The sequence below is a fragment of the Ovis canadensis genome, chromosome 16, assembly GCF_042477335.2.
Source record: "Ovis canadensis isolate MfBH-ARS-UI-01 breed Bighorn chromosome 16, ARS-UI_OviCan_v2, whole genome shotgun sequence".
NCBI lineage: Eukaryota > Metazoa > Chordata > Mammalia > Artiodactyla > Bovidae > Ovis > Ovis canadensis.
In genome coordinates, this window is record NC_091260.1 from 49,383,487 (window position 1) to 49,409,630 (window position 26,144).

The window sequence follows — 26,144 nt, forward strand, 5'->3', positions numbered from 1 at the left end:
AATAGTGGGAGGTCCTTGTGGATAGTGGTGGATAAGAGTATCTGCTGCATTCCTTATGCAAGAAGCTTCACCTCTCTTTAGCATTAGCTGCCAATGCCCATATCCCCTTGGGGAATTAACATTTCCAGAAAGCTGACAGCCTGCTCACCTCTGCAGAAGGGCTGACAACATGTGCTTGGCTTGTGGGTAGGGCTGGGGAAAGGTGCTGGGGAATTAACATATTAGAGCAGCCCTCAAGCAATGATGTGTAGGAGCTGGTGGAAAACTGGCCCAGTTCCTTGCCCTCGGTGTACAGCCGTGTTGTACAATCTCTCAGAGCGTCTGTGGCTGCCCCCAGTGGTAATCACTTGTTATCCATCATTGACACTCCTCTCTTGCTGTTATCACAACCCCCTCCCTCACCGGGCTTCTGAGTATTCAAGTCTTTGCCACATGGTCTGATTTTGGAGAAATTCAAACTAGAACCTTCTTTACGTCTCAGTTTCTTCATCTGTCACACGAGGATAATAATGCCTGTTTTGAATAGTTGTTGTGAGAGATAGATAATAAAATGGATTAAAGAATATAGCAGGGTGTATAACACAATAAGGGCTTGAGAAATAGTGATTATTCCATACATGTTAGAGATCCATGAATTCTAGGCTGTCTGATAGAGTGGGAACTGTGAAAGGTTTTAAGTAACGGCATGTTTTGCAGAGATTCCAATGACCTTTGTTGGAGGACCTGCTCTTCAGGGGAGAACTCTGGCCTTCACTGTAGGGTGGAACAGTGCAGCTCCCTAATGCTCCCCAATATTCATTTCTCCACTTGCATTTCTCCACGTTTCTGCTGTGTGACTAGTTGTGGCCAACAGCTATGAATGGAAGCTAGAGTGTTACTTCCAGGACAGAACATTTAACTATCAGAGTGAAGTCATACTGCACCCCTTTCTCGTTTGAGAACTGACAAAATCTTAAAGACTGGAGCTTGAGTCACTGAGTGAACATACAATGGAAATCAAGCCCTGGAATCTATGAAGACCATGTAACAAACTACATGTAAATTTTGTTTTAAGCCATTGAGATTTTCTGATTATCTGTCACTGTAACATAACCTCACTCACCCTGACTAGTACAGATGAGAAAGAGACAGAACAACTGAAGGCAGATTAGTTAAGAGTCTACTGCAAGCCTCAAGTAAAAAGAGTCTGAAGTAGGATCTAGAAACTGGAAGTGTGAAGGGAGGGAAATAAAAGAGCAAGTTTCAAGGAAGAAGAATCAGTTAGTATTGAAGAAAAAAGGACTTACATATGACCCCAGAGTCTCAAGCTTGGAAAATTGGAAGGAAGATGGTATCTTAAAAAGGCAAGTCTAGAGGAAGAGTGGATCCTGGCGAGGCTGATTTGGTATGAGATATGAGTTTAAAGAGGTTCTACTTCATACCATCTAAAGAAGCCTTCCCATGCCCTCTCCCCACAGAGGCCAGGGGTTGGGGGTTAATAATGGGATGAGTCACAAAGGGTTTCCCTAGTATTTCCCTCATAACAATGTGTAGTGATCATGACTCAATTATAGGACATAATGATGAGATGACTTGTACTTAGGTCTCTTGGCTTATAACCCAGTACTCTTCCTACCACTTAAAACTGCCCCAATATTGAAGAAATAACACACATCTGGTCTACACAACCAGAGGAGGGATTGCTCAACAATATGGTTAATTTAGTACTGTCTAGACAATGGAATTATGTAACTTATAAGGAAAATAAAAGCAAATGTTTGTCATCGTGTTCCTTCTTATAGTCTGAAAAATTAGCATTTAGATTGTCTGAAGCTTCATTCTGTAACAAAACTACCACCCCTCTCCAAGAACTGATAGGAGCCCTATATTTTCTCAACTTGTGGATCAGTCTCAGTAACTGAAAACTCCACTCTCAATCTTAAATGTGGACTCCTCAATCAGACTCTAGTTAAAGTCCAGTTGCAAAATGAGGGCTTTCTATTTGATCAGAAGATGAAAATAGTAAAATGCATAATAAATACTATGAAACTGGAGGTCCTTTCCTTCCCAGTAATGTTTTCTTCATTTTATCGTTTTCAAAATTACTTCTTTCATAACCTCAGAAGCCTACAGCTATTTTACTAATTATATTAAAAGTGCTAGAAGATGTCAAGAAAATTAAGTAATATAATAAAACAGCCTTACCATACATTTAAGCCCTTTTATCTTTAACAGTTTCTTTTTAAATCTCTAGACCATCTAACCTACACAATGAATTCCCGTTTAAATAAAAATACATTAATAATGGTCTATATTAAGAAATTATACTGAAAAAGCAGTTCATAATGTACCTTTCAGCTTTATAATTAGTTCTGTAATCTGTAATCAGATGATTTAAATCTAACAGTTAAATTACCAACTAAGTAATTTCTATTTCCAACAGGAATCATTATACCTTTGGAATTTTGCAGAGCGTTAATGAGTTTTAGAGAAATGTTTCTATTTCTCATTCACTTTGTTCCCAACAGTTAGCACAATACCTGGCATATAGTTTTTGCTAAATAAACAACTGCTGAATAAATAAATGAATATGTGATCACAAATAAGTGATTAGCAAATACCCGTTCATTTGTCATTGTTCCTGTCCACCCCCAATCGGGACATGAATGAGATTCACTTCTGTGTCTCAATTCAGAGCACCAGTTCATCTTCTTCTGATCAGTTGGGTGTACATTCCGACTGGATAGTTCCTTTGCCTTACAGTTCATTACATAAATATGCCTGCTTTCAGAGTATGTGTGATAAAGAGCAAAGACACTTGATCTAAAGTCAGAGATGTACGGTTAGGTTCTGCCTTCCATGATTCCTTCTTTGCAAAGAGCTCTGTAAAGAATATCACTGAAACTCCTGCAAACTAAGCTCTGAGCTAGGCACAACCTAGACATTAAAAGATTTAACTCAGGAAACTCCAAAAGGTAAAAGATGAATCCAAATTTTATATATTAAAAAGAAAAACTGACCTTCAGAAAAATTAAGGAATTTGACCTAAAGTCACAAATCTAACAGGCAGGATTGCACAATAGCTCTGACTCCAAAATCAATCACCAGTAGCAACGCTAATGATACAGAAAAGAGTAACTATATCATCTGCAGTCTCCAATACTTCTGTCATTGCCTGCATAGATACTTCTTGTTTGAAGACAACAAAAACCACTTAATATATTGGTGGAGTCCTTACTGTGCCTGATCTCTGTGGTAGGCTCTGGTCACGGCTGCTGTGTTCAGCTCCTTCTGGGTCTGTTTAGATCAGACATGACTGACTGAGCATGTTCATATGTTGGTCATCATTTCAAAGGTGCCAAGTCACTACCCAGGAGTTACGTTTGCTCACAATTTTATAATCTGGGTAAAGCAGAGCAAGATGGTGCTGGTGGTAATTATACTCAGATATTCAGTCCAGCATTCTGGCTTTCTAATGCCAATTTTATAACCATAAAAGCCAAGTGTGCTGGAGTTTCAGGGTCTGTGGCTAAGGATTAAAGAGGTTTGGTCAACTCCTACTCAGGGCCATGCCTAGCAGGACCTCCTCTGGACTGGAAGTCTACCATGGGTACCAAGTCCTCCTTGAGGAACTAGGCATTTGGGAAGTTGAGCTTGTCTTACACCTCCCAGGCTGACACCTCATGATACACTTTACTGACAACCTATCATTTGTGCTTATTGGAGTGAACTATATAAGACATAAAGGATCTGACTGTCAGAGTACTCATTTGGGTCAAGTTTCAAACCCATTCTCTGCAGGACAACTTCAGCCTTGGAGAGGCAGAAGGACAAGGTTAGAAAGAAAGCCCAGCTTGCCATGCTCAAAGCCCAGCTTTGCCACTCAACTTTCTGCCTCTGTCTCTTCATCTGCAAATGGCCATGGGATAAGACCTACATCTAAGGCATGTTAAGAATAAAAGTCTGTTATTTCTAAACACTTGAAATAATGCTTGGTGTGTAGTAAAGCTATACATGTTTAAGTTTTTTTGATTCTGAAATAATTTACTAATCACTGCATTTTTTTTTTTTTTTTTTTTACAGAAGACACAGGTTCATGGCCGATTGGAAGGGTACTCAGCTCATTGATTAATTTCATTGATTTGAACTTCACCAAGGCCAAGTTAGCTGACAATTTCATCAGGGTTTGGCAGAAGCTTGTGTACAGTCTTCTTTGAAGAAATTACCTGTACAAAATATGAGTATGAATAAGAGGGCAGGAACCTTGTTTTAACAAACCCAAACAAAACAACTTTTTAAAGTACTTTGAGCAAAAGAAAGTTCAACTTATTTCTTGTATTAACCAACATCCTCCATTCCCTCTCAAGGGTTCTCATACTGATGGCCACCAGTGCTCCTGGAAGGCTTGGGCTGGCAGGGCTCCACTCTCTTTATGGCCCTTGGGCACCCACTCCCCCCACAGCTGAGCAGGGTGCTTATTTACCAAGAGTCAGCTGCATTGCTCCCAGTTGTTATTTTAATTACATGACCTTTCATTCTGTAAATGGATGAAATACAAATATAACACGAAAAAGTTGTTTCTGTAAAAACTAGGTTGACTGCTTGGGGATAACTCAGTAATGGTAATTTCCAAGCAACAATTGCAGCTACTTTAAAAGACTGAAATGTCTGGAAACTTTCTGCACTCAGATAATGCCCTGTTGTTGCAGTCTAAGCATGGCAGATGATCAAGAACTCTAATTAGTGGGCCCATGTTTAAAAAAAGAAGCATTATCCTTACATCCAAATATTATGACATAAGTCTCCCATTACTAACTCTCAACTGAAAATAAAATATATCTATATTTAAATCATCCCCCTAATTTACTCTTCCTATTAACTGACCACTCCAAATTAGAGTGGATAAAAGAGTTTCTACCATAATTACATGAGAATAGTTACTGTTGATAACAACTGTATGGCATACAGGAATCAAACCTGTGCCCTGCAGTGGAAGCATGGAGTCTTAACCACGGACTGCCAGGGAACTCCCTTTTTTTCCTTTAAGACAGAGTTATTGTCATTACTTTAAAACATAAGCAGAATGTGAGTTCCAGGATGTGGGTCAGGTCTCCAATGCTTTCTATGTGTGTGTGTTTTGGACATAGTCATATATGGCCTACTATCTACATCAGATGGAGAACTTATGGGATAACTCACATCTATCTAAGGCTAAACTCCCTGGACTTGTTCTAATACTCCCATCTTTGTTGTGTTTGGGAACTGACAAGCTATTTTCCAGGACACAGGAAACTTTCAGCAGGAAAATAAAAAAATTATCAATAATGTTAACAGTGAATACAGACACCACAGAGGAGCAAACAAGAGGAAGCAGCAGGCCAGGTGATGTGCACTATCTAAAGGGTTAGGCTGACTAGGGTTCTGGCAAAATGTGGCCCTCTGCTTGTTTTGTAAATAAAGTTTTATTGAAACATATGTACTTTTATTTACATATTGATCAATGACTATTTTTGCTTTACAATGAATGAGCTGAGTAGTTGCAATACAGACCCAACAAGTAAAAATGAAATAAATAACATATTCATTATCTGGCCCTTTTCAGAAAAAGTCTGCTAACCTTCGTTCTAAAGGATCAGTTCTGCCCAAGATAGTACTTGACAAGGTATGATTATAATTGTGCTTTATGAAATGTCCTGGAATGTTGCCATAGTGGATTAATTCCTCAAGGTTATCCCCAACAATGAGAAGCAAGCCAAGTGATTAACTAAGCCACTGACAATGTCTTATGACACAAATTTCCCCTCAATTTCCCCTTCAAGGGTGCCTCCTAGAAGAATTCCCTTAAAATCACACTGTGGAGATAGTTTCAGATGGGAATTTTGATGCTGTACAAATGTACTCTTTCCTCCACTCTAATACCTCTGTCTACCTATGGATCATGGCATCTGGTCCCATCACTTCATGGGAAATAGATGGGGAAACAGTGGAAACAGTGTCAGACTTTATTTTGGGGGGCTCCAGAATCACTGCAGATGGTGATTGCAGCCATGAAATTAAAAGACGCTTACTCCTTGGAAGGAAAGTTATGACTAACCTAGACAGCATATTCAAAAGCAGAGACATTACTTTGCCAAAAAAGGTCTGTCTAGTCAAGGCTATGGTTTTTTCAGTGATCATGTATGGATATGAGAGTTGGACTGTGAAGAAAGCTGAGTACCAAAGAATTGATGCTTTTAAACAGTGGTGTTGGAAAAGACTCTTGAGAGTCCCTGGGACTGCAAGGAGATCCAACCAGTCCATCCTAAAGGAGACCGGTCTTGGGTCTTCATTGGAAGGCCTGATGCTGAGGCTGAAACTCCAATACTTTGGCCACCTCATGTGAAGAGCTGACTCAATGGAAAAGACCCTGATGCTGGAAGGGATTGGGGGCAGGAGGAGAAGGGGACAACAGAGGATGAGATGGCTGGATGGCATCACTGACTCGATGCACATGAGTTTGGGTGAACTCCAGGAGTTGATGACGGACAGGGAGGCCTGGCATGCTGCGATTCATGGGGTGGCAGTGTCGGACACGACTGAGCGACTGAACTGACCTATGGATCTCCGTGGCTTAGAAAATGGTGCTTTTCACAGACGCTGCATTTTGCAGCAAACAAGTAGCTTAGGCTCCTGAAAAGGTAGCTTGGGTTGTCTTTTCACATATCATTGGTTTCTTCAAGCATGGCACTGTTACATGAGCCTGGGCAAAGGGTTCATTACTTCTAAACATATAAACACAATCAAATTCAAAAGGAAAGAGCTAGTCAATGAAAAGAAAACATGAGTCTCTACCTATCCCGATGGTCATGGGGTGGTGGCTCTAGTAGACAGAGTACTAGGTCTGTGGTCAGAAGGTTCCGGTCATGGTGCTGATTGTGCTACTAACAAAATGCATGACCCCAGGCAAGTGACTTACCTTCACTAAGCCATATAGGCTTAGCCAGCTATCCCTAAGTTTCCTTCTAGTGCTAAGATTCTAGGATTCTATGATGCCAGCCTTAGGAGGCTGTGCTCTTACCAGTGCCTGGCACATCGCAAACACTATAAAAGCATTAACTATCACTATTGTTTTGTGAAGGCACAATGCATGCCTTTAAATGTTAATGTGGGTTCTTCCCCTTTGTAACAATCAACAACCTAAACTCAAGTTCTAAACAGAACATAACCATAAGCAATGAAGTCTCCAACTTCTACTGGCCTTCTCAATTAGCACAAATGAATAAAGCTTTTTTACGTGGAAGAGGGTAGTTGGTGGTGATGGTAGTTCTTGAATCTAAAACCCAAACAGTGACCCTTCTTTAATCTCCAGTTAGAGAACTGGTTCAATCGAAAGTTTTTATTTTGTGTGTATGCTTAGTTGCTCAATCATGTCCAAGTCTCTGCAATCCTTTGGGTTGTAGCCCACCAGGCTACTCTGTCCAGAGAATTTTTCAAGCACGAATACTGGAGTAAGCAAGAATATTGGAGTGAGTTGACATTCCTCCTCCAGGGGATCTTCCTAACCCAAGGATCAGAACACTCATTTCCTGTGTCTCCTGCATTGCAGGGGGGATTCTTTACCCACTGAGGCCTTTATTTTGTACTGCAATATAAAAAAATTTCCCCTGAAAATCTCGACATATCAATAGGTTGAGACTGAGAACTAGGATTCTTTAGGGTATCCAAACATCTTTTTCCATCTTCTCATAATACATAAACTCCTTGTGGGGGCAGAGGAGGAGGCAGGGTTGTCCAACAAAATGGTAAATGAAATTCAGTCTTCAGATTCTGAATAAAATTAGTTGATTATGGGTTTAGAAAAACTGTTAGTACCCACCAAAATCCCTCAGGCCTTGCCACTTCAGACCTGCCAGCCCACTTCCAGCTACCAATCTTTGCAACTTTCGCCTTAAGCATTTTCTCAGTGCCTCTCTAGTGGTCCAGTGGTTAGGAATCCGTCTTGTAATGCAAGGGACACAGGTTTGATTCTTGGTCCAGGAAGATCCAGGGCAACTAAGACCCTGTGCAGCACAACTACTTAGCCTGTGCTCTAGAGCCTATGTACCACAACTACTGAAGCCACGACGCCCAGAACCCATGCTCTGCCAGAGAAGCCGCTGCAATGAGAAGCCCGCACACCGAAGCTAGAGAGCAGCCTCTGCCCTCTGCAACTAGGCAACGCCCATGTACGGCAAAGAAGACCCAGCGCAGTTAAAATAAATTTAAAAAAAATTTTTTAAGAGTTTTCTCAGAAGACACAGAAAACTTCCCTGCCCATAATTCTGGCAGGCCTCGTGGTGACAGATGGAATTGATGTAAATACCACAGCTCTCACGCCTCAGGTAGGAAAACTCTGAGCCACCTGTTCTATACCATTTTCTAGAGTTTTTTCCATAAGTCTAAGCTCTAATTACTCACAGTGTTAACTCACTGGATGAGAAAACCTTCACTGACTGCCTTCTCAATGGACTCCCTATCTCACTTCCCCACTGTCCTTTTTTTGTTGTTCTGTTTTGGTTTGTTTTACTTTTTAAATAAATGATTTTAATTCAAATATTTATCCTATGGTCTGTTCCTGGGAAATTCAAATGAAGACAGTGGGTGTTGACTAATTAATTATTTAAAGTTTGAAGAATAAACATTAATCAGCAGAGTATCAGGTACAAGATATTTATAGCCAAGAAATCAGAACAGAGTTGAAAAAATATGATTAGCATAGAAACCAGCAACAAACCTAACAGTAGTGGGAGAAAGTCCAAGCTTGTGGTCTTCCCCTTTAGACCAAATTCCCTGGAGTTCTAAGAGGTTAGTTTAGGTTCATGGTAACTTTCTCAAGAGATGAAGAATTATCTTGCCTTCATTTCATATGTGTTCCAGAAACCTGAGTTCTTAGAATTTCTATTAAAAGTCCTGGACATCACTGCAGTAATTTCTTAACACCACGCAGCGAAGGATAGGTCAGTCTCAATGTGCTCTTAGCCAAGAAGCCAGCAGATTTGGGCCCAGAGGACAAGCTCATTCTCAAAAGATAAAGGTTTCCGTTGCTCTTGTAGATACTCTGTGAATTTATAGCAGGCATCCTTAAGCTAAATCGGACCTGATCCTCTGAGAGTTCTGAGTGCAAGCTAAACACAAATCAAAACCTCATGGTTACACCTAAGGAGGAAAATAGTAGAAATAGAAGATATATCATGCAGCCGTGGTAACAAAAGTAGCAATTAGGGTCCCAGTAAGAAGTAGAATTTATTTGATCTAAAAATATGGTCATTAAAAGACTACTTAACAGACGTGTGAACAGCTCTGAGAAACAACTAGAGGTGTTGATGCACCTAGAGGCCAGCACCAGTGAGATGCTGCCAATACCCCAGGGCAGAAAATGCAAAGTGAAGAAAAACCTGTTCCTGGAGCCAGCCAGAGTCAGAAGCCATGGACGGCCCGGAGATGCAGTTTTAGAGAAACGTGACTGCTGCCAGGCATGCAGTGCCTCCAAAGGAGGGTGGAATCACGGCAGAAGTACACCAGAGTCTCTCCCCTGCGCTCTCCTGATCTCCTTTCAATGTCTCTCATTAGCTGAACTCAAAGACGCCAAGGGCAAAGCAGCCTGAGTGAGGCAGTAAGCCCAGCCCCAGAGAGCAAGGAGCAGGGCAGAGAAAAGCGGAGAGGAAACTCGGAGCCAGGAGCAGGGTGGAGTAGAAAAACCCACCGTTATTTGGGTGCAGAGCAGAGCATGATGGAACCCCTCTTTGTGGGGAAAACTCTGTAGTCATTTCATTTATTTCCTTAATACTTAGTTCATCTTTTCACTTAAATTGTGAAAATAAGCAAAAATTATAGAAAAGTGAGAGTTTGAGTGAACATATGTATAATCATCACATGGATGAAGTGAGAGTTTGAGTGAAGTGAACGCCGCTCAGTTGTGTCTGACTCTTTGTGACCTATGGACTATTAGCCTGCCAGGCTCCTCTGTCCATGGAATTCTCTAGGCAAGAACACTGGGGTGGGTAGCCGTTCCCTTCTCCAAGGGATCTTCCCAACCCAGGGATCGAATCAGGCTCTCCTGAATGGCAGGTAGATTTTTTTACTGTCTGAGTCAGCATGTATCAATAGTCTAATCCTGTCTCCATCAGTGAATCTGATTTTTGATGTACTGATATTTCAAAGTGAATTTTAGACATCACTTCCTCTTAAATATTTCAGCATCGAATCATTTACTTTGCTCATTTTCAACTGCTATTATAATGTGGCTTACAATGCTATTATAATGCAGCTCTACTTTATACATACTGCCAATGCAGGAGACATTAAGAGACATGGGTTCAATCCCTGGGATGGGAAGATCCCCTGGAGGAGGGCATGGCAATCCACTTTAGTATTCTTGCCTGGAATCCCATGGACAGAGGAACCTGGTGGGCTACAAGCCATGGGGTTGTAAAGAGTCAGACATGACTGAATCAACTTAGTGAACACACACACACACACACACACACACACACACACACAGATGGGCTTCTCTGGTGGCTTAGACAGTAAAGAATCTGCGTGCAAAGCAGGAGACCTGGGTTCAATCCTTAGGTTGAGAAGATCCCTTGGAAAAGGGAATGGCTACCCACTCCAGTGTTCTTGCCTGGAGAATTCCAAGGATAGAGGAGGCTGGCTGGTTATACAGTCCATGGGGTTGCAGAGTCGGACACAACGGAGCGACTCATACACACACTCATAATACACTTGTATATGTATATATCAAGAAATCAATTAGTGAATGGGTCAATCAATTTGGTTGCTTTCAATTGGGCCACACAGGGGCATTCATTTTATCAGGTGTAACAGTCCTTACAAAACAAAGACTCTAGCTTTTGGCTGCTTTACTTTCCAAGGATTCCAGAATTGATCTTGGTAAGCAAGCCAGGGTCAACACAATAAAACTGAAGCAAGTTCTTGAGTACCGTTTTCCTCCCAACCTCACAATCAGATCTCGTTTCAAGAGATGGACTGACTTTATCCCTTCTCCTGCAACCTGACCTTTTCTATTATACTGCCAATGCCATTCCCACACAAGTCTCATGTTCCTTTGGTTTCAAAGACAGATGGAGGGAGGAGGGGAACTGAACACACTGGCCTGCTTTAACTCCTCCTCCCCCACGATCTTTTGATGTATGAGTAAACAGTATTACTGCCTTTGCTTCTTAACCTCCCAAACCGTGATAAAAAGCCGGTCTGAGGCAGTCCAACTTGTTACTTCAAATTCTACCTCTTCTCTGGGTATCGAAAATAACATATTTCACAGTATGGACTCAATCAGACGCTCCTTAAAAACCCACATTTCCAATAGCCGCTGGCAACGTGGAGGGAGAATTTAAATTACATACTGCTGCACACTGACTCCTGGGCCATTTCCCTCTCTAAATCATTCTTCAGTGTGGGTTTTCAAATGTCTGCTCAGGTTGAGAAAAAATGTTGACATAAAGAAGCGACATCTTTTCTGTATCATGAGTGAGGAAGGAAATGAATCTGGGAGCTGGGAGCATGATCAAATTAATCATACCATGTTAAAACGTATTTGCCCCAAACAAGGCCATTGTTTTCCATTGCATAACTGTCTGGGAAAGACCAACTGCGTGCTAGACACTCCAGCAGGCCATGGAAGGGACACCCAGGTGAAGACATTAGAGTGCTCTCCTTCACAAAATACCAATCTAACCGAAGGCACGGTTCAGTACACCAAAAACATGAAAGTGAATGTGTTAGTCACTGGGTCTTGTCTGACTCTGTGACTCCATAGACTGCAGTCGCCAGGCTCCTCTGTCCATGGGATTCTCCAGGCAAGAATACTGGAGCGGGTAGCCATTCCCTTCTCCAGGGGATCTTTCCCACCCAAGGATCAAACCTGGGTCTCCCGCAGTGCAGCAGATTCTTTACGCTCTGAGCCACCAGGAAAGCTCCTCACACCAAAAACATAAAGCAAAGCAAAATAGGAGAAAGAGAAAGGGCTTCTTTCTGGCTGGGAGGGTATATGAAGACCTCATAGAATGGGGGAAACTGAGCCAAGCTTGGAAGGGTCATTGCATTTCCTTGGGCAGAGATGAGGGAAGGATATTCCAAGGGTGAAGATCAACATGTGGACAGGTTCACCACTGGGAAGCAAAGAGGAGGTCTATGGAAGAGCAAATAATTGAGCTTGGCTGGAATACAGATCATGTACTCAGTGAGAAGACAGGAAAAGGAAGTGGGGGCCATACTGTGATAGGCCTTGGATGTTCAGCTTTAGAGTCTAGAATGCAGTAGGGAGCCAGAAAGGAATATTAAACACAAAAGTGACAGGATTGGAACTATAGTTTAGAAAGATTATTCTGGCAGGGAGGAGAGTTGACTCAAAACAGGCAGAGAGAGAGCAGATATCATAGAAACAGCATCTTTCATATTTATTCTCTTAATACCACAGCAAAGAAGGTAGATAAGGACATTGTTTCTTATTAGAATATATTCTAACTGCAAATAACCTCTTTTTTGGGTATGGAGCCATACAGATGATACATGAAAATCTATCACCACTACAGTAGATATTTATAATCTTGATACAGTATCTTGATTATTTCTTCCTGGCTTTTTTTTTTTTTAATTAAACTCTAAACTGATTCCAGATCTTTCATCAATAACATGAACTTTATGACTGATCTAGATACCAAAAGTCATTGTTTGATGATGCACACCTGAAGAATCTAGAAGATGAAACCAAGGAAATGAAATTCCTTTCAGTTCCATTTTCACGGGAGCCTAAGCTCAATTATACATTTGTGTCAATGTTGTCAATATTTGGGGTTGTCAATATCTTCCATATCAAATATGGAAAAACTACCATCTCTACCACTATATAAACTCTATAAACTATAATAACCTAATGAATATGGCCTAACTCTGGAGTGCCCATTGTGTACCAAATGTTTAAGTACTTTTCCTAGCTACATTTCCAGTCATTATATTAACTCACTGATTTATCAGATAAGATTTTATCTGATAGGTATTATGAGCCTAAGGCATGAAGTACTCTATCTGGAATCAGGCAGCCATGACTTTTGAAGCCAAGCTTGAAACCCATGTCTGTTTGATTGGATTCTTGTTACAATTCTTCCAAGCTGCAGGGATGTGTATTATATGTGCAGATTGTGGCCAAAGCCCATCAATTACTCTCAAACAACTATCAGAGGAATCCTTCTTTTCCCAACCTCACGACATACTTGTTTAACTACACCCATTAGGAACTCCTAGAACATAAAAAAAAATGCCTAAGAAATTATTAGAAAGTCTTGAGACTTGAATGATAAACCTTTGAAATATGCCACATTGAAGGTCTAGCAATACCATTGCCACTAAAGAAAATGGCTACATGTTGGAGGAATGGGAAGCTTGGAGGAATGACAAAGCCAGGCTGAGTATCCTGGGTGTTCCTGAGACCCCAGAAGGGTCTTCTGTAGGGGGTACTAGAAGGATTCTGGGCCCATCCTCCAGCCATAATAACTGCTTCTCATTTGCAAATAGCCCCTCAGTCATCACGTATTTTGCAAAACACACATCAACCAGTCAGGAGTATGACTGAAAGCAGCACCAATTCATTCCACAGAGTGTCCCATGACACGCATGGAGCCTCTGCAAATGAAAGGTGGGCGAGTCCTGTTGGCAAGGTTCCTCCTGACTGCAGAGCTAAACATGTCACAGTGGTCATGCTCTTATCCAGCAGCTGCAAGAACACCTCGGCATTGATGGAAAGCATCAGGGGATAGGCTCATGACCTGGATTGTGCCTGTTTCCTCTTTGCTGAGTCATCAGCCCTTGACTTCCCAGTGAGGCGAGGGTTACAAGATCAAGTGAGATTATTTCTTTGAAAGTGCTTTGGAAAACACAGTGGTTCAACAAAACATCGATTTATCTTTTTGGGATCAGTCCACACCATCTTCATCCCCGTCGAAGCAGGCTGTGGTGTCTAAAATATGATTTTTGTATTTTAAGATGCATCTGTCACTGAATAAATTATTCTACCATGAATAGTCATTTTTGTTATGGGACACAAATAGAAGGAGCTTCTACAAAACTGTGGTAAAAACTGGAGTTCTAATTGATGTGCCTTAGAAATTCACACTAACCCTCCAGGGAGTTATTTCACTTTTCAAAAGGGATAAATTTTACTTTTTGTAAAATGTAGGAAATACATAGCAACAAATAGTATTTAGTTACCCAGAAGGCACAGTGGTAAAGAATCTGCCTGCAATGCAGGAGGCACCGTTTCGATCCCTGGGTCAGGAAGATCCCCTGGAGAAGGAAATGGAACCCACTCCAGTATTCTTGCCTGGAGAATTCTATGGACAGAGGAGGCTGGCCGGCTACAGTCTACGGGGTCACAAAGAGTCGGACATGACTGGACGATTGAGCACATAGACTACAATGAAAGCAAATTCCAGGCCAACTTCTGCCACATATACAAATATTCATGCGCAAGTCACAAAAATTCTCAAATAACTTAGCCTTTTAACGTCCTTGTTTGTTCTCTTAGGAGCTCCAAAGCACTGCCTCAGAGAAAATTCACCACATGTGGTAACGGTCTTCCCGGTACACAGCTGAACTACATTTCCCAGCTTCATTACGGTTCGGCTGGGGCCCAGGGATCCTGTTCTGGCCTGGGACACAAATGTCTCCCATACAAGTCTTCTTTCTATTTACCTTCCGTGACACCTTGGAGGCCCATTTTAAAGATGGCGGTAGTACAAGATGGAGGTATTAAAGACCAAGTGACTTAGGTTTTCAAGTCACCTTTTGGAGGAGAGCAGCCCAGGGGAGCTGCCCATGAACAAACATTCACTTTGGGCTTGGAGTAAATGAAAAATAAATCTTAGGTCAAGTCACTGAGATTTTGAAGTTGCTTGTTACAGCCGCAAGCACATTGCTGAGGCAGATATTATTGAATTACATAATACAAAATTGCATCGGTATTCTGATGGGAGGATCAGCAAGTCATCCAGGGCCATTGGGCAAAGGAGCCTATGGTTAAGTGAGAAAGACACAGGAGTGAATGGAGCTCTGAGCCAACACCAAAGCAACTTGACCCTCGGGGCTTGCTGGATTGTTACTTTTTGTCCATGCAAAAATAGAGAGGCACACACAGTCTTTCCAGCCAACCATATATTTCGCTAATGAAAACATTTCTAACACAATTTGTGCTAATTACCAAACCCTCCAGTCTGCATTTTTGATAGCATCACTCAAAGTACTTTCCCCAACCACCTTTGAAGGTGGACCTTGCAGTAAAATTCTTCAGGTGGTAACTAACCAATTAGCCCTGGAGTGTAGATTACTGGCCAGCACACAGAGGTGAAGTTCAAAATATTTAACCACTGGTACCACACATCACCAAGGGATTAAAAAAAAAGTGCAAACTCTTATGTTGGAGCGGTACCTTCTACCCTGGATAACTTCAAATGTTAATTAAGCGCCCTTAGGGTACAGATTAAAGTAATTCACACCATGACTGTTTATACTGAAGTATTTAAAAAGTAAATTAGAAACAAACAAGCGTCTAATTCACAGACATCACCCAGTGTGTTTATGTCTCTGCTCACCCTAAGAATTACCAGCAAAGGATCAAGGGACCTATCCCTAAGTGTCAGATTAGATCAATAAAATTAGCCATCTGTCCAAGGAAGGCTTTAAACTCAGGTTGTATTTAAATATTACGTTTCCAACTGCCCAGATATTACAGAAAAGTGCCTGCTGATAGAACTCCTTTTGCACAATGTAAACCATTAACTGGCTAATATAAACTTTTTGCACCAAGGAAAATAAACAGCATTAACACTGCATTAAATCTGATTCAGGATTTTGGGTGCCCTGTCAGCAAACACAAGTGTTAAGATTTAAATTGCTCAGGATTTGCAGACTCAGGCAAAGAAAGAATCTTCACATATCTTTAGCAGGAATGAGGAGGAAGAGGCTGGAAAAGAGATCAAAGCTTCAGAAAGTAAGGTTGGTCCCATTAGTTAAGATAATAATAATTAGTGTATTGTTAGATAATCATATCTTATCTTTGTGTAGCACCTTAGTTCTTTCAAAGCACTAGTCTGATTTCCTTTGATTCTTAAAATAAGCTGGTTATCTGGGGTAAGCGGGGTTTTTCTTACAGCTCTGGAAATGCAGAATCATGAATAAGAAATGCAAGAGCCACTGGTGTCCAGTCTCTGTCACCAGTAGTAGCCATGAATCACTCCAATCTGCTGATCAATGAGAAAACCCTGGCCATTTCTTAGCTATCTAGCTTTGTGGAGATTTTCATGAACCTCCAGTCACATGCCAGTCTGGATAATTCTCTTTCAGAAATAGCTGCTCCCCACCCCTAACACCCTACAAAACTTCCACATGACAATTACCAGACAAAAACCGTCCATCACCCTTGGAGTTAGTGTTTCTTAAAAGAATCCACTCAAGCAAGACCACAAACCTCACAGTTACATCTCCAAACCCCAAATCAAGGCATGTGGTTGACCAAAGAGTCTTTCTGATTTGCCAATTTATCTAAAAAAGTTGTACAACTTGGTAAACTTAAAATTATGTTATCAAGTATACATCAACACACATGAGAAAGGATAAAAAGTACATGAACTCATGTCTGTGTTAATTATTCTGATGCCTAGAAATACACATATTTTTCCCTCCTTTCCCCTCCACCCCCGTCCAGATTAAACAAGCCCAAATTCATAAACATTGCCTTCAAGCTTCAAGCTTCTAATCCTTTTTAATGCCTTGGTGTATACATTACCTCATTTAATCCTTAATTGGTTGGTTCTTTCTTTATCCTATTTCTGTAAGACATTATGAAAAAACCGGAGCAAACTTTTTGGCCAACCCGATATTTTTACAGACAAGGAAACCCAGGCTTACAGAGTTAATATAACTAGCCTTAATGTCACCAGGTAATTTTTTTAAAAAGAAAAAGAAAACAACAACAAAAACACAGTGTCAGAACTTGAACCCAAACTTGTCGAACGGCAGAGTCTGTGCTTTCACCCAAGCCCGGAGAAGGGCTGGTCATGTACAGTTCAGCCTGGCTTCTTGTTGATGTTACTGCAGGTCATCCCTCCTGGGTGCAGCCATCTCTCAGTGACAGGGCTAGGGGAAAGAGGATAAGTAGGAGGACTTGCTCAGAAGAGATGTCCTTCAGCGACCTTCGAAGATCTCAAGTCCTAAATCCAATCTTCAGAAGCCCTGCAGAGTGTCTAGACACTGGTTTGTTCCGGTTGAAACATAAGTGTGTTATCGAAGTGGAGAGTGTCGGGGTACTGGAAAGTTCCTGGGGTGGAGGTACCGGGGAAGAGAGGCAGTGGAGGAGCCCAAATTCTCCTCCGTCATGTCCCCAAGTGTGAACTATGACCCACACGCACCACGTGACCTGAGGTTCTTGTTTAAAAAGCAGATGTTTGGGAGGCACTCCAGGAATTCTTATCCACACAGGAGTTCAGGAATGACTCACAGGTCTAATACCTGCTCTGAGCCAATGCTAGAAAATGTGCCCTCTGGTGGCAGCAATTTGATTTGATTTTTCACCTGAGTCTCTCCCTGTCCCCAAGCCCAACCCCCAACCCATGAGATCAGAGGGCTCATACCTTTCAGCTTCTGAGAGTACCTGAGGTCCTTCTCCAAAATGGCGGTTCACAGCCAATGCAGTCAAAGACGGGTGGGGGTGGGGGTGTTTCTCCTATAAACTGCCATTTACACTCTGCAGTGTCTCCTCATCTTTCCCCTATTTTTTTTTTAATCCCTGAAATAGCAGGTGTACTTCTAATGCCTGCAACTAGCTGTGACCAAAACAAGTGGCAAGGGTCTTAACCAGCTCCGAAGATTCTCTGCTGCAATTGAGACATCGTCTCATTCATTTAGTGGGTTGGGAGAAATACAGTCCCATTTGTGGAGAGGGAGAGGCGGGAGAAGACAGGATCTCCCCAGAATAACCCTGCAGGAGCTGAGATGCCCCCCTCTGCCTCAGACACCTGAGCCATGTTTTCCAGAAATCTAGCTCTGGGTCACTGGACCACTTTCTGAGGAGCTACTGGCTACCCCAGTAGCTCAGCAGTAAAGAATCCGCCTGCTATGCAGGAGATGCACGTTTGATGCCTGGGTCAAGAAGATCCCCTGGAGGAGGGCACGGCAACCCACTCCAGTATTCTTGCCTGGAGAATCCCATGGACAGAGGAGCCTGGCAGGCTACAGTCCAAAGGGTTGCAAAGAGCCACACATGGCTGAAGCAACTGACCACACACACACGCAACCCGTGAACAGATGGACAACTACTCCCAAAAGAATTCTAAGGTTATTAAAGCCCTAATCTCAGCGTAAGAAATAAAAATCACAAACAAAAAACACCACTCAGTTCCTCTCTGAACAAGTCACTCTTCCATGAGAAAGAATTCTGAGAAAAGAAGTACTGCCTCATGTTACACACATTTACTCCTGATTGTGGTCTCACAGAGGTCCCTTTACCTCACAGAGAATCAAAGAAAAGAGAAAGAGAGGCAGGGGCTTCTTTATAGAGATTGGCTGTGAAGTGGGAACAAACAGGAGGGTAGGAGGGTTGATGGAAGAATGGGTTGGAGGAAATGTTTCTGCTATGGTGCCAGAACTGCATGGGATGCTAGTAGCTAGGTGCTGGGTTGGGGTGAGGGGAGGCGGAATATATATACATACATACATATATATATATATATATATATATATATATATATATATATATATATATATATATATAGCTTCCCAGGTGGCCCAGTGGTAAAGAAACCACCTGCCAAAGCAGAAGACTCAGGTTCGATCCCTGGGTTGGGAAGATCCCCTGAAGGAGGAAATGGCAACCTGCTTCAGTATTCTTGCTTGAAAAGTCTCATGGACAGAGAAGCTTGGCTGGCTACAGTCCACAGGGTCACAAAGAGTCAGACACAACTGAGAGACTGAGTACACACACTCACATAATCTCCCTCGTATTTGTGGCTCCAGTTTTCATCAAGAAGCAAGGCAATCTGGATCAGCCTCCTGAAGGAGTAGGGTTAGCTGGAAAGGAAGGAGGGTGTCCAGAAGAGCTGAGTCCCCCAAATTACATGCCCTGTGAAAAGGACTTGATGAGAGCTTCAAGTAAGGATGTAAGCAAACTCTTGTGAATATCAGGTTATTCTGGGTAGGTGGGGGAAGTAGAACAAGATGACCCAGGACCCATGCTTGATCCTCTTGCCATTCAGTGTCACACTAGTAACAGCAGAAACCACCTAGAGGTGCCTGTATTCCCCACCATCAACCCCCAAGGCACAATGCCCTTGAGCTATATCTGCTCTGTTCCTCCAGGCTTTTGTTTTGCTGAGTTTCCCTGGATCTTTGTATGAGTCCACTTCGGTAGAGAAATACTGGGGGAAAGGTGGAAAGGAAATGATTACAGACCTGCATCTCCCCCGAAAATGACTGAGAACCCCAGTTCTCCAGGGGAAAATCTTCAACTCTGACCTTGTCCCACTGACCCTGAGACCTCAGGCAGCTGGAAAGAGAAAAGGCAGGGGAGCCCTCAGCTCTCTCTGTATGCCAGAGTTACGCTAACACTGTGAGATACAAATCTGCTTGTGGGAACACACGTGGCTTGACGCATGCTGGTCCCAGCAGATGTGTCTTGTCTGGATTTTCCTTTCCCTCCCTCCTGCCCCACATCAGAGGCTCAGCCGTCCTCTCTGCACATGCTGCTGAGAGACTGGGTAAGGGAAGTGCTGGAGATCACTCAGGAGGTCTGGGTACTAGTTCCAGACTCGGCTTCTGATGTTAACTTGGGGCAAGTCCCTGAGTCATGCTCAACCCAGCTGTAAAGTGAGGGCGTTTCAATTCCTGCCACGTCTGTGATTTGAATGTGGTAGCCCCAAGGGAGCCCCCCAGTTCATCCAGGAGGAGGACACCCTCTCTGAAGGGATGTACATCTCTGCTAATCAGGCCATTAAGGACTCCTTTCTGCTCCTAAATATCAGAGACTTTAATTCCCATTCTGCCGCTTGCTAGATGAGTGACCCTGGTTAAGACATTTAATTTCTTTCTCTAAGCCACAACTTCCTCTTCAGTTAAACAAGGATAATAATGGTACCCATCTCACAGACCTGTTGGGTTGATTAAATAAATCATTACGTGTCAAGTTCTTTGGAAAGAGTAGCAAGCACTTAATCAGTGTTATTATTATTTAATATGACTTAACTTGCCCACCGTCCTTTCTTGTGAGTCTCAGCAAGTGCCGAGGTTTCGTTACTGACACTAAAGACAGAGGAGTAGCTATCATGGGGTGGAGGGAAAGGTTGCCTATCTTAGACCCAAATGAAACTCAAAACTGAGTTTCAAGCTGCATAGTTTTTCTCTTTCTCACCAGAATTAGATGGGGGTGGGGAATTTTCAGGTGGATTTTGAATCCAAGACTTCAACAAAGCTGTACTTGTCAAAGATAGATTTAGGAGTGTGAGGAGAAAAACAGGGCCATTCAAATAAAACAGGACTGTTCCAGTATGCCTTAGGTGGCAGCCATGCTACCTTCAAAGTACTGCACACAAATCAATTTCTATTGAGGAAACAAGGTACAAAGAAACTCCCACATGGATACTCGCAGGATTTGCTGGTGTCTGGGGAAGATTATAAATTAGCTGGTTGCTGTTCACATCAGAGCCAAGTGGGGCACATTCACTTTTTAATCTGGACCAATTTTCTGGATCAAAAACCAGTCTTTCCAAGGGATGTAAATGAGCCCAGGAGGATATTTTCCCCCAAAGTTTATGAAGTAGCTGTCATTTTAATCTGAACAGCCTTCCAACCTGAAAGCCAGTGTCTGGATAAAATTATAAAATAATGAAAAACTCTCCTAGGCTCAACCTAGTCCAAACACTCCTTCTACCTCCAGTTTGATATGTTTAATGCGCCAAAATATTTAAAAGGTAGAGCTTCTGCTATCAAAACCCTATCTATGCTTCAAATAAAACCAAAGAGACCAACACAGCATATTCATAGCATGAATAACAGAATGAGACCCTGGATGAACCAGGTAGGAAATATTTTTAGGAGAGGAACTATAGAAAATAAGAAAGGAAATATGGTGAACCATATGAGCAGTTTTACACAGCAGGCTTTTGTGCAATACTTTAAAAAAAAAAATCTGCTTAGATTAATTGAAATCTATCCTTAAAAGAACATTACATACACTGCTCATGCTAAAGAACTACAGCTATAACTATGCATTGTTCAAAAAATTGTGACTAGATGGTTTTATGTAAATAAATCCACAGAAGGGAGTTGATCACAATCTGCATATCTTAAGGAGGGAAGTTAGGAAGAATTCCTTCACTGAAATGCTTTAAGATGTGTATCTGTGTGCATTATGAAGAGAAACAACATAATGCAATATCACCTGGGACTGCTGCTGTTTTCTCCAAAGTCAATGACCAGTAGGAACAGAATAGCTCATAATTCAAGCGCGCTTCAGATAATAATAACAACTATAAATTTCAAAGCAGGTAGCAAAGTGTAGGTGATGACTGCTACAGCTTGAAGGGTGAAGGTGTCTTCCAAAACTGAAAAGCAACAAGTCATATTTCCAAGTAGAGAGATTCTTGAGCAGTGCAAATATTTAAGCAGTTATACAGGAATCTGCCGAGATTATTTCCTTTGCCTGGTGGCTCAGTGGTAAAAGAATCAGCCTCCCAGTGCAGGAGATGTGGGTTCAATCCCTGGGTTGGGAAGATCCCCTGGAGAACAAACTGGCAACCCACTCCAGTATTTTTGCCTGAAAAAGCCCATGGACAGCGAGAGGAGCCTGATGGGCTACAGTCCTTGGGTCTCAAAGAGTAGGAGACAACTTCGCCAGTAAAATGTAGCACAATTTTCCTGGTTTCGGAAAAAATTTTTGTGAAGACAAACTGCACTTTCTCCAAAGTTCTGCAGACTGCCTTCAAATAAAGTTATACTGTTTCCATTGTTCATAAGATATAATTAATCCCATAAGACAACACCCTCCTTACAAAGTAAACTAAGAAAAAACAGATTTTTCAGAATTCTAAATATAACCTCAGCAAAGAGGAATAAAAATCATTAGAGAAACAATGTTGAGAACTTTCTTGCTTAGAATGTTCTACTTTGAGTAATCTCACCACACGGGCCAAACCAAAGTAGACAAAAACACAAGATTTTTTTACCTGTGTAACTAGAGGAAATGCAAGCTACTGTGTTTCAAGTTCGCTCCAGTTCACTGTAATAGCTCATGAGGCTATCTATCTTTGTTTAAATAGCAAAGACAGGAGCTCAAAACACAGCATAAAATAAACCCACTGGGCGCTCCTTTCTGAGAAAACAGCCCGAGTGGAAGAAGCCCCTAACATCTGAAGCCACATCCCGACACAGTGCGTGGGAAGGACCGGAGATGGGCACAGGGCACACCAGGCAAATCTTCAGACACTCAACAGGAAATGGCTGGGCTCTGGACAGTATGAATTCAATAAGCTGTTTAGAGACGCAGGAGGAGCCGTTTGACTTTTCCTGCACAGTTGCAATCCTTCTAATTGAGACAGTGTGATCGCTGCCACAACTCTCAGCTCTCTGCGGTCAAATACAGAGCCCTCCACCTCTACTGTGTCTGGAAAAGAGATCCTTCTTTCAACAAATAAATATCCCTGGAACCGCCTGGGATGGAAAGGGGAGGGCGAGGTTCGCGTCTCTTCTAGGCTCTGGGCAGAGAAGAACCCAGTTAAGTGCAGTGGATCAGGGGTGAGAGAGAAGGTACGTCGCCAGCTTCGCGTCCTCGCTGGGGACGCGGACCCGGGCGCTCCGGATGTGGTGCTCCCGGGAGCACTGACAGCATTACCTTGTTTTCTGAGCGCTGATCTGAGCGGCGCAGCGCCGGGTCCGAGGCTGGAAGCCAGGAGCAGGAGCCGGAGCAGGACTCCTCGGATTAAATCCATTTCACCGCGGGCGCCTGCAAAGTTTCACCAAGTCCCGGGCGCACACGGAAAGGGCGTCTCCTGGGAGACGTGGGGGACGCCGCCTCCGCGGAGCCCCTGACCCGGGTGAGCGGGCGAAGGGCTGAGGGAACTGGACCAGGAGGCGTCCAAACAGGCAGGACTGCAGGCGGGAGGTCGGCGTGCTGGAGTGAAGCCGGCTGCGAGCGGCAGGGCTTTTCGGAGCGGGGCGGGGGAGTAGGGGGGCGGCTGAGGAAGCCGACGGGGAGGGACTGGCTGGCCGCCGGAGGGAGGGAGAAAGGCTCGACCCGCCCGGGGATGGAATTACAATCGAGTGGAAGTGAGAGGGGCAGGCCCAGAGACAACTGACTCTGCGCCCACCGCTGGGGCAGACAGCCCGCCCATCACCCCTCGAGCGACCCCCTGCGCAGCCCTTCCCGGCTGGTGACCTAGATTGGCGCGCTAGGAGGGGCCGACTTCAACCTCTAGAGACGCAGGGCAGGATTTAGGTGATTGGGAGCCCAGGACCCTCTGCCTTGGTTCTGATTCTGAAATCTTGCGGGGCCTCCCCGCCCTTCCCTAGTAAACTCTCCTCGGGCCGCGCCCCTCTGGGTCGCTTCCCCCTTCCCTGAGCACTTTTCCCAACACCTCCAAAGGTGGCTCTAGCCGCTCCACCGCCCTTGGGGTAAGGGGCGTAGCAGGGGGCAGGGGCGAGGGTCTGAGGTTTGCAGTGCGGGAGGCCAGGAGGAAGAGGGGGCGGGGCCGGCCGGGACCCAGGCGCTAAGAAGATAAATGGGATTTAAGGCGCGCTTACGGAGAGCTGAAGCCGGTCACTCTGTTGGAAACGCCGGGTGGAGATTAGGGCCCGGCGCGGGGAAGTGGGGTGCCCTCCCGGTAGAGGAAGGCAACTGGAGACCCTCCAGGGGAGGAGATGAAGCTTTAGGTTAAGCCTGGCTTTGGGGGTAAGGAAGCGAGCTCGAGCTCCCGGGTAGACGGGGTAGACACGGCTGGGAGGGGGGCGCGCGCCAGCCAGGCTGGACCTGGAGGCCAACAGGGGTCCTGGCCACTGACCCTGGGACCAAGGTCCCCAGATCGGCTCGCTATTTCCGAAAAATACCCTTTCTCCTCCAATTTGCTGCGGAGAACTCAGGAAAAAGCGCCTGTTGCCGGATTTCCAGGTGGCGAGAGGAGACGCCGTGACCAGTCCTGTTGCACAGCCGCGTGCTGATTTTCGAGCCAAAGAGAAGGCGGATACAATAAATAAACCAAGAGGGAACAAACCTGGAGGAAAACGCAGGCTTCGCCAGTTCCTGGGGGAAGATCAAAGGCCCCAGGAAGTACCCCGCAGAGGAAGCCTGGGTGGCTGACCTGGGGGACTCCGAGCCGGCCCCGCCCCACCGAGCCGCGCCCGGGAGGCTCCTGGTGTCCAGGCCCCTCATTGTTAACCTGGCTTCAGGGAACCGGAGGGAACGATGTTGCCTATCTCCCTTCGCCTCCTCCCCTCAAAGACTGATATTATTCTTTTAGGAGGGAAGTATCTATTCCCTGGTTAGAGGGTTTGTAATGGGCCGGATCTGGTTTATTAGCAAAGCTGAGAATACGTTCCCTTTCGTTTTGGCGTTCTCAAGTGTACTACTGTCCCTAAAGAAATTCAAAGTCACTCCGACTTGAGTCATTGGAAGTCTTAGATGTGACACCGGAGTTTGTCCTTTTACACGGAGCTGGAGGGGAAAATTCGTACAGACTGCGCCCTTCACTTGGAAGGTGATACTAAATGTATGTCTGGTAGCCAGGCAATGCGTCTGCCCGCCAAGGCTGCTAGTCTCAAAGGTGGCAGAATCTTAAGATTAGAGGTCATCTAGGCCCTGCCTCCATTCCACTCAGGAATCTGTCTCCAGCATCTTTGCCTTGAGCTCCACCTGTGATAAAGAGTGTCTACCTTACCACCAGCTGAGAAGGAGTTGGACCAAAGGTGACACCCAGAACCAAATAACTGTTACCCTGAAGTTATCTCCCATGTTGGTTCTGCTCTATCCCACTTAAAAATTATTCTCCCTGATGTAAAAATTGGAAGTAATATTAACCATTAATATTATGGCTAGCATTTATATATTACCTACCATGTACCAGACCCTCTTTAAAAGACTGTTTAATCCCACTGTCAGCCATACCAGCTAGGTATTGTTATTAGTATTATCCCCATTTGACAGAGGAGAAAGCTGAAACGTGTAAAAGTTAACTGCGTTCATGCTTAGTCGTGTCCCACTCTTGCTGACTAGTCTGCCAGGCTCCTCTGTCCGTGGAATTTTTCAGTCATGAATACTGGAATGGGATGCCATTTCCTCCTTCAAACCATCTTCCTGACCCAGGGATCGAACCTGCATCTCCTGTGTCTCCTGCATTGGCAGTAGATTCTTTACCATTGAGCCGCCTGGAAAACCCGTGGAAGTGACGTGACCTGCTCTAAATCATTCAACTTCTGAGAATCAGAGCTTCAGTTGAATCCAGGTGGCCTGGTTCCAGAGTCCAGACTTTGAAGAAGACAGGTGCAGGCAGACATAGCAGTGGACCAAAAATCCTGAGATCCATGTGTTTAATATTAGGCTCTACTTGCAGTGTATCTTGGCAAAATGAAGGGACTAGATGAAGTCATTGCCATGTTCCAGGGTTTGCTTTCTCTTTATTATCCAATTAGGCGGCACCATCTAATCCAAGTCTCTTTTTCTCTGAAAGTTCCTTTTCTCTTTAAAAAAAAAAAAAGGTTTAATGGAGTACAGTTGCTTTGCAATGTTGTGTTCGTTTCTACTGTACAGCAAAGTGAATTAGCTATATGTATGCATATATGCCCTCTTTTTGGATTTCCTTCCCATTTAGATCACCACGGAGAATTGAGTAGGGTTCCCTGTACTATACAGTAGGTTTAAATGTCTCTTTTCAAAAATCTATACACATTGTCCATTGCGAATTTTGCAAAGCTGAGTTTCAGCCTTCCTGCTGACGTTCTCAACAAGCACCTATACACCTCCTCACTCTTGGCCTTTCCATCCTCTGCAGCTGGCCTTGGGTGATCAGGAAGCTGCCTTGGTTCTATCAGAGTCCCCTTTGTTTCTTCTTTGCTGGGATTATCTTTGGTTATATTGTTATATTTTAGTTTTGAGGGCC

General features: G+C 43.6%; 1 protein-coding gene across 1 annotated transcript in view; it reads right to left on the reverse strand.

The window, feature by feature from the left end:
- The window catches only part of EGFLAM (EGF like, fibronectin type III and laminin G domains), a 189,542-nt gene extending 165,816 nt beyond the window's left edge, over nucleotides 1–23,726 (reverse strand). Inside the window, exon 1 of the mRNA XM_069555987.1 lies at nucleotides 22,889–23,726. Coding sequence (XP_069412088.1) covers nucleotides 22,889–22,985 — 97 coding nt within the window. The 5' untranslated portion in view covers nucleotides 22,986–23,726. The remainder of the gene's footprint in view (nucleotides 1–22,888) is intronic.
- Nucleotides 23,727–26,144: the final 2,418 nt, after the last annotated feature.